General features: G+C 42.0%; 1 protein-coding gene across 1 annotated transcript in view; it reads right to left on the minus strand.

Moving 5' to 3' along the window:
* The window catches only part of MEI1 (meiotic double-stranded break formation protein 1), a 65,779-nt gene that overhangs the window by 23,107 nt on the left and 29,734 nt on the right, over window positions 1–12,938 (minus strand). The window contains exons 19-20 of the mRNA XM_061205107.1: window positions 9,069–9,216; window positions 2,956–3,231 (exon numbers count right to left, since the gene is read on the minus strand). Of these exons, the coding sequence (XP_061061090.1) occupies window positions 2,956–3,231; window positions 9,069–9,216 (424 nt within the window). The remainder of the gene's footprint in view (window positions 1–2,955; window positions 3,232–9,068; window positions 9,217–12,938) is intronic.

The raw sequence follows: 12,938 nt of genomic DNA on the forward strand, positions 1-12,938 counted from the left end.
GGGATCGAACCCTTTCCCCCTGCAGTGGAAGCACAGAGTCCTAACCACTGGACCGCCAGGGAATTTCCCTCAGAGCTTTCTGAAAGACTGTCTCCTGGGTTATAATCCGCAGGTTGGCTCAAATAAAATTTTCCATTTCTTTCTTAGATTGACTATTGATTAATTTTTGTTGACATTATCAATAGCAATCGCTCAATTAGGGCCTGATAATGTCAGGTACTGTGCTGTGTTTAAACTGTAGTTATATGTTTGTTTATACATTATCTGTATCTTCATGATAACTCTTCCAGGTAGGTGCACCCCGATTTTTCAAATGAGCAAACTGGAACAGATTAAGTAGTTTGCCTATCAAGAAAGCAGTGGCATTGTAAATTCTACTACACTAAAGATTTAATGAAGGGCAGAGATGAGATTGGCTTCATTTTTGTTACCTTGTAGGGACTCAGAAAACATCTCTGGAAGAAGAGGATCTCAGAATGAGAGGGCTAGAGGTTCATTTCCACCAACCTTTTTTACTTTACAGAGTATGAGGCTAAAGCCCAGATGAGGTGTGATTTGCCCAAGGTCAAACCAGTTTCCCAGTCCTACTCCTTCACTGGCACACGGCTGCCTGACTGCCAGAGCTGGTTCCTTAGAAACCTGTGTTAGTAAATGTTAACAGTGCAAAAGGAAGGGGGCTACTTAGCATTTGGCAGCCATGGTGAATGCCAGGGGAAGGAGTGCACCCCACCATATGGGTCAGTGGGAAGGCTCTGGGTGGAGCATGGCCCACTCCGAAGTCTCTCCTGTCCAGCGCTGTCCAGAACTCTCTGGGACTGGACCGACCAGAGGGATGTGGCCAAGCAGGGAACAAACAGAGCTTCTGTTTTTTACATATAAACAACCTACATGAAAGACCACCTGTTGATAAGAGTGGCAATTAACAGCTTTGTTTTCAGCTGTTAATTACACATATCAAAAACAGAAATTGGTACCAACACATATTTTGTGTGGCTAGAAGCTGGGGAGAAATGGTAGGAATTATATATACATGAACAAACAACAAAGCTGTTCCTTGCTATTTTTTCTTACCACTGATGTTTCTAGGATCTAATTTAGTGAAAAACTCATTAATTTAGGCTCCAGTCATGGTCATGATCTTTATTAGCTATATGACCCTGGCAATTCAATAAGCCTCTGTGAGATTAACATTCTTTATCTGGTTCAGAGTCAGTCAATAATCAGTGAATGATAGTCTACCGTGTACAGCATATCACAAGTGTTCCTATATATTCTTTCATTTATCCCCATGTTACCTCCCTTATGCATGTGAGGAAACCGAAGCTCAGAGAAGCCTTCATCTTCCAGTTGTTAGTGGTTTGTTGTGTCTGAGTCCCTCACTGGCCCATGGGGCAGGGACTAGGTGAAATTCATCCCTATATCCCTAGTGCTCAAACAAACAGCTCTCCCATTAGATTAAACACTGAATTTAGCTGAGTTTACTGGAAAGAACATTAGGGAGTCAAAATCTGGGTTTTAATCTCAGCTCTTGTGACCTTGGACAAATCTCTCTAAACCTATTTCTTCATCTGTTTAAAAAGAAAAAAATAAGATACCATGATTAGTATCTTTCTCAGAAGATCTGAATTTTTCTTTTTTGAGAGACTTAGATCTGTTCAGACCCCTAACTCAACAGGTCAGCAAAGATTTATAAGTACCTGTTATGTGTGAGGAATTGACCCTGAATACATTACCTGGCAAAGAAAATCCAGTATCTTAGCTCTATCCATTGCTACTCTGCCTGGCATCCCATCTTTTCTTCTTTCCCTATGCACTAATGGTTTATTTTTAACCCGTTCCTTCTTCTCTTTTCTTCCTCCTCCAAGGAAGAATTTGAGCCAAAGCATGAATGTGGCCCCTATCAAGCCAACACGTGTGTGATTTCACAAGACGACAGATCTCAGGGAAGAAGGTGAAGATTTAAGTCTGAGTGGGGAGTGTGTACATGAGAACGTGAATACAGACAGATGTAGGTACCTAAGGATGTGAGATATATAATATGCAGGTGTTATTTCCACCACAGGCACTCCAATAAAGTCAGGGAATCATGTTTGTTGATGATAAGAATATCAAAGGAACACCCCCTCTTCTCAAAAGGGCTATGTCATTCTTCCAGGACTAAGGGGCGGGGGGCCAAGTAAGTGAACTGGCATTGAAGGCAGGGGTTCTAAAAAGAGTGTCTCATATGCTAGTGTGCTCAGTTTGGGACCTAAAACTAGTAACTGGTCACTAAATACAAACTGTCAAATGTGTAAATAATTTCCTTTTTAAAATATATATATAAATTATAGCAGTCATCTCTATAATAATGAGGAAAAAAAGATGGAATTAAAGTCAGTGTGTTAGAAACTGCAGACAGCAGGCAGCCTACTTATCTAACTGATGTACCTGATAGAAATTATAGGAATGTCTTACTTCATAAAAAAAGCATTGGAATACGCAATAAACTCATGACAAAAAAATTCTGGGTATGGCTAAGGGATGGTGTTGCACATGTAACATTATCCTGAGAGTTATGGTAGAAAAGAGGCTGAGTCCCTCTGCTATCAGACATCTTCATCTATATGCCCCAGGGGTCCCCTATGACATCAAACCCTTGTTAACGGAATATGCTTAAGAGAAGACAGGGAGGCGAGAGGGAATGGTGACTGAGGTCAGCATTTCATAGGTATATCCCCTGGGGATTAGAGAGGCACATATCTCTCAGTGAGCAGACCTCCATCAGACTTAAGAAAGGGTAGACTTACAGAAACCAGGCACCTGCCAGCCGAAAGGACCTCCTACTCACATGGAAACAGTGATAAGTCCAGAGGCAGGCAGAAGCAGCTGCGGGTGCCTCCTGACCTCAATAAACCAGCTCCCAGAGAGAGAGGGCCCACCATCTCTGAATGTAGAAATGAGCAAGTGGTCACCTACTAGCAAAATGAGCAGGGTGCTGGGGCTGCTTCTGAGCACATGAAACAGGGCTGCTAAGCTGGCGGGAAGGGTGGGCTGCCCAGCAGAGGCGACATCATCCAGCTCCTCACAGATGCTCTCTTCCCAGTAGAACCAAAGTTCCAGGACACGGTGCCCAAACCTACTCATCAGCTCTGGATACAACAGGAATAACCTGAGCACGAGGGGGTGGTGGGTGTAGACTAGGTGCAGGTCCAGGATGCCCTCTAGTAATTTTCTGATGGCGCCAACCACAGCCTGGAGGCAAAGAAGAAAGGGGCTAAATACACCCTGCAGAAGACTCAAGAGACTCCAATTCCCAACAAACATAGACAGCCAAGACATAACTGGGAAAAATGTACTGGCTTCTCGGTGCTCCGGGATATCTACACTGGCTCATCCCAGCACCCTCTAGTGAAAAGAAAACCTCACTGTGCTTACCTTATAACAGTGGTCCTCAACTGGGGGTGATTTTGCTCCTCAGAGGACATTTTAAAATGTTTACAGACATTTTTGATTGTCTTGATTGGGAGAGTGCTACTGGCATCTAGTAGGAGAGAGCAGGATCCCACTAAATATCCTACAATGCACAGGACAGCCTCCCACAGAAAAGAGTTATACTGTGCAAAATGTTAATAGTGCCATGGCTGAGAAACCCAGCTCTATAATGATACCACAGTGTATCATAATTGTCAGCGTGTACTTGTCTACCTCCCACACTAGACTTGAGATGCTTGAGGGCAGGGACTGCGGCAGATTAATCTGTGCACTTGGCATACGGCCTGGCACAGAGAAAGCAAATGGCAGGTGTTTTGAATCATTTATTAACCCTCAAAAACCTATCTCTTCCCATTGCACATATTACAAAGCTCAAATTCCTTAACATGTTATTCTAAGAATTTTATAGTTTATAGTTTTCACTCTTTATTTGGGTCTTTGATCTATTTTGATTTATTTTTTGGGTATGGTATGAGGTAAGGGTCTAACTTCATTCTGTTGCTTGTGGATATCCAGCTGTCCCAACACCATTTATTAAAAAGGCTATTCTTTCCCCACTGAATTGTCTTGGTATCCTTTTAAAAATATATGGGTTTATTTTTGGACTCTTAGTTCTATTCCATTGATCTGGTTGTCTAACCTAGACATATACCAGAACCACACTGTCTGATTACTCTATTTTTGTAGTAAGTTTAAATTAAGAAGTGTGAGTCCTCCAACCTTGTGCTTTTTTTTAAAATTTATTAATTTCTTTGGCTGTGTTGGGTCTTCGTTGCTGTACGCGGGCTTTCTCTAGTTGCGGCGAGTGGGGGCTACTCCTCGTTGCGGTGTGCTGGCTTCTCACTGCAGTGGCTTCTCTTGTTGCAGAGCAAGGGCTCTAGGTGCGCGGGCTTCAGTAGTTGTGGCACGCTGGCTCAGTAGTTGTGGTGCACGGGCTCTAGAGCGCAGGCTCAGTAGTTGTGGCACAAGGGCTTAGTTGCTCTGAGGCATGTGGGATCTTCCCGGACCAGGGATCGAACCCGTGTCCCCTGCATTGGCAGGCGGATTCTTAACCACTGTGCCACCAGGAAAGCCCTTGTGCTTCTTTTTCAAGATTGTTTTGGCTATTTTGGGTCCCTTGCATTTCCATATAAATTTTAGGATCAACTTGCCCATTTCTGGACAAAAAAAGAGAAGTCAGGGACTCCCCTGGTGGCGTGCCTGCGTGCCAGAACTACTGAAGCCCGCATGCCGAGAGGCCATGCTCCGCAACAAGAGAAGCCACCGCAATGAGAAGAGCCCCCGCGCACCGTAACAAAGAGTATGCCTGCTGCAACTAGAGAAATCCTGTGCGCAACAATGAAGACCCAACGCAGCCAAAAATTAATAAAATTAAATCTTAAAAAAAAAAAAAAGAGAAGGCAACAGGGATTTTGATCAAGATTATGTTGAATCTATAGATCAATTTGGGGAGTATTGCCATTTGAACACCATTGTCTTCTTTTTTCCTAATTTTATTGAGATATAATTGATGTATAACATTGTATAAGTTTAAGGAGTACAACATAATGATCTGATAAATGTATATATTGTGAAATGATTACCACAATAAGTTTAGTCAACATCCATCACCTCACATAATTACAAAAGTTTTTTCCTTGTGATGAAAATTTTTAAGATCTACTTTCTTAGCAACTTTCAAATATACAAAACAACATTGTTAGCTGTAGTCATCATGCTGTACATTACATCCCCAGCACTTATTTATCTTATAACTGGCTATTAAGTCTTCTGATTCATGAACATAGGACGTCTTTCTATTTAGTTATGTATTCTTTAAATTCTTTCAATAATGTTTTGTGATTTTCAGTGATCAAGTCCTTGCACTTCTTTTGTTAAATATATTCCTATATATTTAATTTCTTAATGCTATTGTAAATGGAATTGTTTTCTTAATTTCCTTTTCGAGCATGTTGTTAAAGACTTAGGTCTACCTCCCAGCTTCTTTCCACTCTGTCTCCCACATGACCTAGCCAAGCCACACTAAACTAGGCTTCCTTCCTTGAATGGATAGACTGGGTAACTCCCCACTTCTGTATCTTAAATCTTGCTCTACTCTCAGCCTGAAAGTTCTCCCTTCATTACCACCATCTCCTCCACAAAGCCTCTCTGATGCCACAATCGGACACAACCTCTTGCTCCTTGTGCTTTCATAGCTCTCAATAGTCCTCCAGCTCCAGGAAGCACTGCAGCTGTTCCCTGCCTTGTAGGAGATCTTTTTGTCTCTCTTGTCAAGCTGGTGCTCCCTGAGGGCAGGGAGTTTGTTTGATTCACCTCAACCCTGACAGGGACCCACATGGCACCTGGCACCTGGCACATGATAAGTGGTCAATGCACATAGGGGAGTTATTGTTTAATGGGTATAGAGTTTCAGTTTTGCAAGATGAAAAGATTTCTGGAGATAGATGGTGGTGAGACAGTTGCACAACAATATTAATGTACATAATACCATTACTGTACACTAAAAATGGTTAAGATAGTAAATTTTATGTTTGCGTATTTTACAATTTTTAAAAAACCTGGATAAATAAATAAAAATAGAAAAACAAAAATGAAGTAAAAAAAAACAAGTTGTGACTGTATATTGCCATTTATATATTTATATAAGAATTTTTAAAATGCAAAACAATGTTATATATCATTTATGGATTCACACCTAAGAGGGGAAATCTGGAGCTCCTCCATAAAGTACTTTCTAAGTCTCCACACCCACTGGTAGATGGGAAGAGATGGCCCCCAAGAACCAGTCTTGCCACGATTATTAGTCTTGAAGCCATCAGGACTATTCCTATTGTGTCCTTCTCCCCCATTTACATCAGTCACCTCAGAAAGCCCAGAAATTTCAGGTCACCCCCATATGGCTCAGGACATGCCCTCTTCAGATCCCATCTCCCACTCTTACACAGCTCCACAACCCTTCCACGTGCCCTCTAGAACTCACTCACAGTTATCAGCAAATTCCCTATGTCCTGTACCTCTTTGAATATTCCCTTCACCTTGCTGCTTTGATTCTCTGCCAAAAACCTGTTTTGCCTACAGTCTCTCAAGGGAGGCTATTTTCACTCCCACTTCCTTAGTTCGAAAACCTTGGCCTCTAAATTCTCTTACTTCCTTCTTTTAATCTCCTCTACCTGCCTCAGCCATTCATTCCCACGGTCATGTATCTGGACCTTGTGATTACGAAGAACTGCACCCTCCCAAATAATCCCAATTTCAAGCATTCCATTTTACCACCACCCCTCCTATCTTTCCAGCTCACTCCCTCTAGTATTTCAATCCAACAATTCTTTGACCCTCATGAGAACCAAAATCTTTGAAAACATCCTTTTATTTTCTCTTATTCTCATACTTCACACTGGTACATCAAGAGATCCTATGGCACCAACTTCAAAATATATCCAGAAGCTGACGATTTTCACCACCTACTCCACTATCTCTTGCCTACATTATTGCTGTAGCCTCCTAACTGGTTTCTGCACCCTCACCCTTGTACTCCTCTGTTATATTGTCCTAGTGGCCAGAGTGATCTTGTTTAATCCAGCCATGAATTAAACCATGAGACTGTATGAGATCATCAAAGCAGTAAGTTTAGAGAAAAAAGAAAAGCAGTCACAGACTGAGTCCTGGGGTACTACAACATTTAGAGGTCAAGGCGATAAAAGAGAATCAGCAAAAGACACTGAGACATAACTGCCAGAGAAGTAGGAGGAAAACTAGGAATACCCAGTATTCTAGATGCTAAGTAAAAGCAGTGTTTCAAAGAAAAGAGATGTTGTTGATAGGTCAAGTAAGATGATGACTAAAATACTGACTATTGGCTTTAGCCATGTATCTGTTATTGGTGACTTTGACAAGTGCATTTTCAGGGATATGGTAAGAGTGAAAGCCTAACTGGGTAGGATCAAGACAGGATGGGAGAGCAGGAACGCCTGAAGCATCTTGTGATACTAGAAAACTCAAACTCAGGCTTCCCTGGTGGTGCAGTGGTTAAGAATCCGCCTGCCAATGCAGGGGACACGGGTTCAAGCCCTGGTCTGGGAAGATCCCACATGCCGTGGAGCAACTAAGCCTGTGCACCACAACTACTGAGCCTGCACTCCAGAGCCCATGTGCCACAACTACTGAAGCCGGCGCACCTAGAGGCCATGCTCGGCAACAAGAGAAGCACCGCAATGAGAAGCCCGCACACCACAACGAGAAGCCCGCGCACCGCAAGGAAGAGTAGCCCCCGCTCGCTGCAACTAGAGAAAGTCCGCGTGCAGCAGCCAAAAATAAAAATAATAAATAAATAAATTTATTAAAAAAAAAAGAAAAGAAAACTCAAACTCTGTCAAAGATTACTAAGGTTGTGTCAAAAGGACTTAGGAGCAACCTTGAATAGGCTCCCACTGGCCAAAGATAGGACGATTTGATCCTCAAAAGGATAATATAGTGGATTGAAACCATCAAATATTTTTAAATCGATGAGCTCATAATGATACTAAAAAAATCTCTTTGGTCACTTTTAGAGAGTGCTAGGCAACCAACTCATTTTTTTTGAAAACTGGTAATTAAAGGGAAAGAATCAAACATTCACCCTATGCTTCCTGTACAATCTACCATTCAGAGTAACTGAATAGTTGGTGAGAGAAGTTTCTTTTTATACAAATAGTCCAGTTAATAAACAAAGAGAGAATGAAAGAATTAGGATATTGTATTTTGCAATCCCTAATGAATTAAAGGATCTAGGGAATGATCACCAGCGTCTGCTAATATCACAAAAAGAGAGACAATGGGACATTATATACCTACATCTGTCTTACTTGAGAACACTTGCACTTCTACTATACCTTCCTGATTCCATTCAAATTAAACCAGGTCTGCTCATGTCACATTTGCCCCAATAGTAATTTAAAAAAAGGCAAAATTAATAGTCACTGAAGGAAGAGAATCCTTAATTTGAGGTTGAAGAGTCCACATCTAAGGAATAAAAGCAATTTTCAGTGGAAAAGGTGAGAGATCCAGTGATGAATCAGACATAGTCCTCCACCCCTGAGAGTTTATAAAGAAGCTAGAGAGAGAAAACTTGTAACATATAACCACCTTCAAAGCAATCCAAGACCAGCCTGGTTAACAATGATCTGGGTGCCGGCAACACACTTTGTTTGATAAACTGTTACCTGGAGACACCTCACACCTCTTTCCTCCTGTATAAAACAGAGGTGGTACTAAGACAAGAGCCTTGGGAGTTGGTCAAGTCTGAGCTGGAGTCCTGGTTACGCCATCAATTAACTGTGTGACCTAGCAAAAGTTATCAATACTTTAACCTAAATCTTGATTTTCTTATCTATAAAATGGAACTAATAATCTCTGCCTCCCAGTACTGTTGAGAGAATTGGCTAAGTTACAAGGGCTATGTATATATCAGCACTCTATCTTCCCCCACTCCCCCAACACACACTCTCTCTCTCTCTGCCACCCACCCTTCTCTATATATACATCATCATAGTCTCCCAAGGAACTGTGATGTACAGAGGTGCAGGAGGAGGAAGAAAAGCCCCAGGCACTTTGGTCCATACCTCATCTAGTGCACCGTCTTTGTTCTGGCAGATTGCAAGTAGATAAATGGAAGCTCTGAAGACCACCAGTGGAGGGCATTCACCCTGGTCCTGCAGAGACAGGAGGAAGCTTCGGACAGCCACGAATAACTCCGCCTCTGAGACAAACCTGTCAACCAAGGGGAGTCTGAGTGAAAAAGGCAGAGATGGCTGTCCTGCCCTGCCACATCCTCCCTCAGCCACTGTCCTTCTGTCAAAGCATGTCCACAATCTAATGACACCTTGCACAAAGAGTGTGTTGTATATACTTAACAAAGCATCGTCAAACATGCATAGCACATAGTTCTATGCTTTGTGCAAGGCTCTATTAGAGGCCAGAGACTCCTCACTCACACCTAGAAGGTAAAGCATCAGGCAGCTGGACTGGCAGTGTTAAAGAGAAGGATGATGCTTCTGGGGTTCAGGAGGCCCTGCTTTGGGAGCCAGTCCACCCTTCTCGTATTTATCATTAAACATTTGTGTGTTCAATGGGTTACTTTCTGGGGGAGGGAGACGTCTATACTTGTACATGCAAGGGAGATGGGGATGAGGAGGAAACTGACTTCACTATATACCCTTTTAAATTTTATTTATTTATTTATTTATTTATTTATTTATGGCTGTGTTGGGTCTTCGTTTCTGTGCGAGGGCTTTCTCTAGTTGTGGCAAGCGGGGGCCACTCTTCATCGCGGTGCGCGGGCCTCTCACTATCACAGCCTCTCTTGTTGCAGAGCACAGGCTCCAGACGCGCAGGCTCAGTAATTGTGGCTCACGGGCCCAGTTGCTCCGCGGCATGTGGGATCTTCCCAGACCAGGGCTCGAACCCGTATCCCCTGCATTGGCAGGCAGATTCTCAACCACTGCGCCACCAGGGAAGCCCCTATATACCCTTTTATATCTTTTAAATTTTCTACCCTATGTCTCACCTATCAGATTAAGACCCCCCAAAATTAAACATTTTTAAATAGGTAATACTAAATGCAATGCAGTATCCTGGATTGTGTCCTAGAACAGAAAAGGGACAATAGAGGAAAAATTGGTGAAATCTGAATAAAGCTTAGTTAATAGTATTGTACCTTCACATATATCATCAAATGATTTTCAACAAGGGTGCCAAGACCATTCAATGGGGAAAGGACAGTCTCTTCCACAAATGGTGCTGGGAAAACCAGATTTCCACATGCAACAGAATGAAGTTAGACTCTTACCTAACACGATATTAAAAAAAAATAACCCCAAATGGATCCACACTTAAGACCTAAAACTATAAAATTTTTAGAAAAAAACATAAGGCAAAACTTTCTTGACATTGACTCTGGCAATGAATTCTTGGTTATGACACCAACGGCATAGGCAATAAAAGAAAAAATAAACAAACTGGACTTTATGAAAGTTTAAAAATTTTGTGCATCAAAAGACACTATCAACAGAGTAAAAAGGCAACCCACAGAATGGGAGAAATTATTTGCAAATCATATATCTAATAAGGAATTAATATCCAGAATACATAGAGAACTCCTAAAACTCAACAACAAAAAAGTTCAAACAATCTGATTAAAAAATGGGCAAAAGATTTGAATAGACATTTCTCCAAAGAAGATATACAAATGGCCAATAAGCGCATGAAAAGATGCTCAACATCACTAATCATTAGGGAAACACGAATCAAAACTATGAGATAACAATCTCACATCCACTAGGATGGCTACTATCAAAACAAAAACAAAAACAAAAATAAGTATTGGAGAGGATGTGGAGAAATTGGAACCCTTGTGCACTGCTGGTGGGACTGTAAAATGGTATAGCCACTGTGGAAAACAGTATGACATCTCCTCAAAAAATTAAAAATAGAACGACCAGATGATCTAGCAATTCCACTTCTGGGTATATACTCAAAATAATCGAAAGCAGGGACTCAGGGAGATATTTGTATACCTATGTTCACAGCAGCATTATTGACAATAGATAAAAAAAGGAAGCAACCCAAGTGTCTATCGACAGATGAATAGATAAGCAAAATGTGGTATATACATATACAATGGAATATTATTCGGTGCAAAAAAGGAGGGAAATTATGACATATGCTACAGCTTGGATGAACCTTAAGCTATTATGCTAAGTGAAATAAGCCAGTCACAAAAAGACAAATACTGTATGATTCCACTATAATTAGTACTTAGCATAGTCAAAATCATAGGAACAGAAAGTAAAATGGTGGTTGCAGGGGCTGGGGGCAGGGGGGAATGGACTTACTGTTTAATGGGTATAGAGTCTCAGTTTTGCAAGATGAAAAGAGTGCTGGAGATGGATGGTGGTAATGGTAGCACAACATTATGAATGTATTTAATACTACTGAACTGTACATTAAAAATAGTTAAGATGGTAAATTTTATGTGTGTATTTTACAATTTAAAAAATTGGAAAAAATAGTAATGTGCCAATGTTACTGTCTTAGTTTGATAAATGTACCACAGTTATGTATTAGGAGAAAATGGGTGAAGAGTATAAGGGAACTCTGTATTCCCTGTAACTTTTCTGTAAATCTAAAATTACTCCAAAATAAAATGTTTATTTAAAAACTAAAAAGAAAATGGATAATAACCATAATATAAATATTATGCTACCAAAAGAATAAGGTAGACCTATTAATACATGTAGTAGCATGGAAAGATGTCCAAGATACATTGTTAAGTTAAAAAGCAAGTTGAAGACCTTGTATTATATCCCATTCTGTATATTAAAAAAAAAAAAAAAACTATATTTGTGTGTTTTTTTGTTTTTTGTTTTGTTTTGTTTTTATTTTTGGCTGTGTTGGGTCTTCGTTGCTTTCTCTAGCTGTGGCGAGCGGGGGCTACTCTTCGTTGCGGTGCGGGGGTTTCTCATTGCGGTGGCTTCTCTTGTTGCAGGGCACGAGCTCTAGGCGCGCCGGCTTCAGTAGTTGTGGCTCGCGGGCTCTAGAGCACAGGCTCGGTAGCTGTGGCGCACGGGCTTGGTTGCTCCGCGGCACGTGGGATCTTCCCGGACCGGGGCTCGAACCTGCATCCCCCACCCTGGCAGGTGGATTCTTAACCACTGCGCCACCAGGGAAGTCCGTATATTTGTGTTAACACACAGAAGAGTTCACGGAGGGTACCTAATAGTAGTTAACTCTGGCAGGTGTATGGGGAAGTATTTTAACGTTATAGCCAATCATTTTTATTGAGTTTTTACAATAAGCACGAGGGGTTTTTTTTGGTTTTTTTTGTTTTTTTTTTTAAATTAATTAATTAATTTATTTTTGGCTGCGTTGGGTCTTCGTCTCTGTGCAAGGGCTTTCCCCAGCCGCGGCATGCGGGGGCCACTCCTCACCGCGGTGCGCGAGCCTCTCACTATCGCGGCCTCTCCTGCTGCGGAGCACAGGCTCCAGACGAGCAGGCTCAGCGGTTGTGGCTCACGGGCCCAGTCGCTCCACGGCATGTGGGATCCTCCCAGACCAGGGCTCGAACCCGTGTCCCCTGCATTGGCAGGCAAACTCTCAACCACTGCGCCACCAGGGAAGCCCCAAGCACGAGTTTTAAAATAAGAAAAAAACTTTTTTGTATATATAAATTTATTTATTTTTGGCTGTGTTGGGTCTTCGTTGCCGTGCGCAGGCTTTCTCTAGTCGTGGAGAGTGGGGACTACTCTTCGTCGCGGTGCGTGGGCTTCTCATTGTGGTGGCTTCTCTTGTTGCGGAGCAGGGGCTCTAGGCGTGCGGGCTTCAAGAGTTGTGGCGCGCAGACTCAGTAGTTGTGGCGCATGGGCTTAGTTGCTCCGCGGCATGTGGGATCTTCCCGGACCAGGGCTCAAACCCACGTCCCCTACATTGGCAGG

The sequence above is a fragment of the Eubalaena glacialis genome, chromosome 11 (genome assembly GCF_028564815.1).
Source record: "Eubalaena glacialis isolate mEubGla1 chromosome 11, mEubGla1.1.hap2.+ XY, whole genome shotgun sequence".
NCBI classification, from domain to species: Eukaryota; Metazoa; Chordata; class Mammalia; order Artiodactyla; family Balaenidae; genus Eubalaena; species Eubalaena glacialis.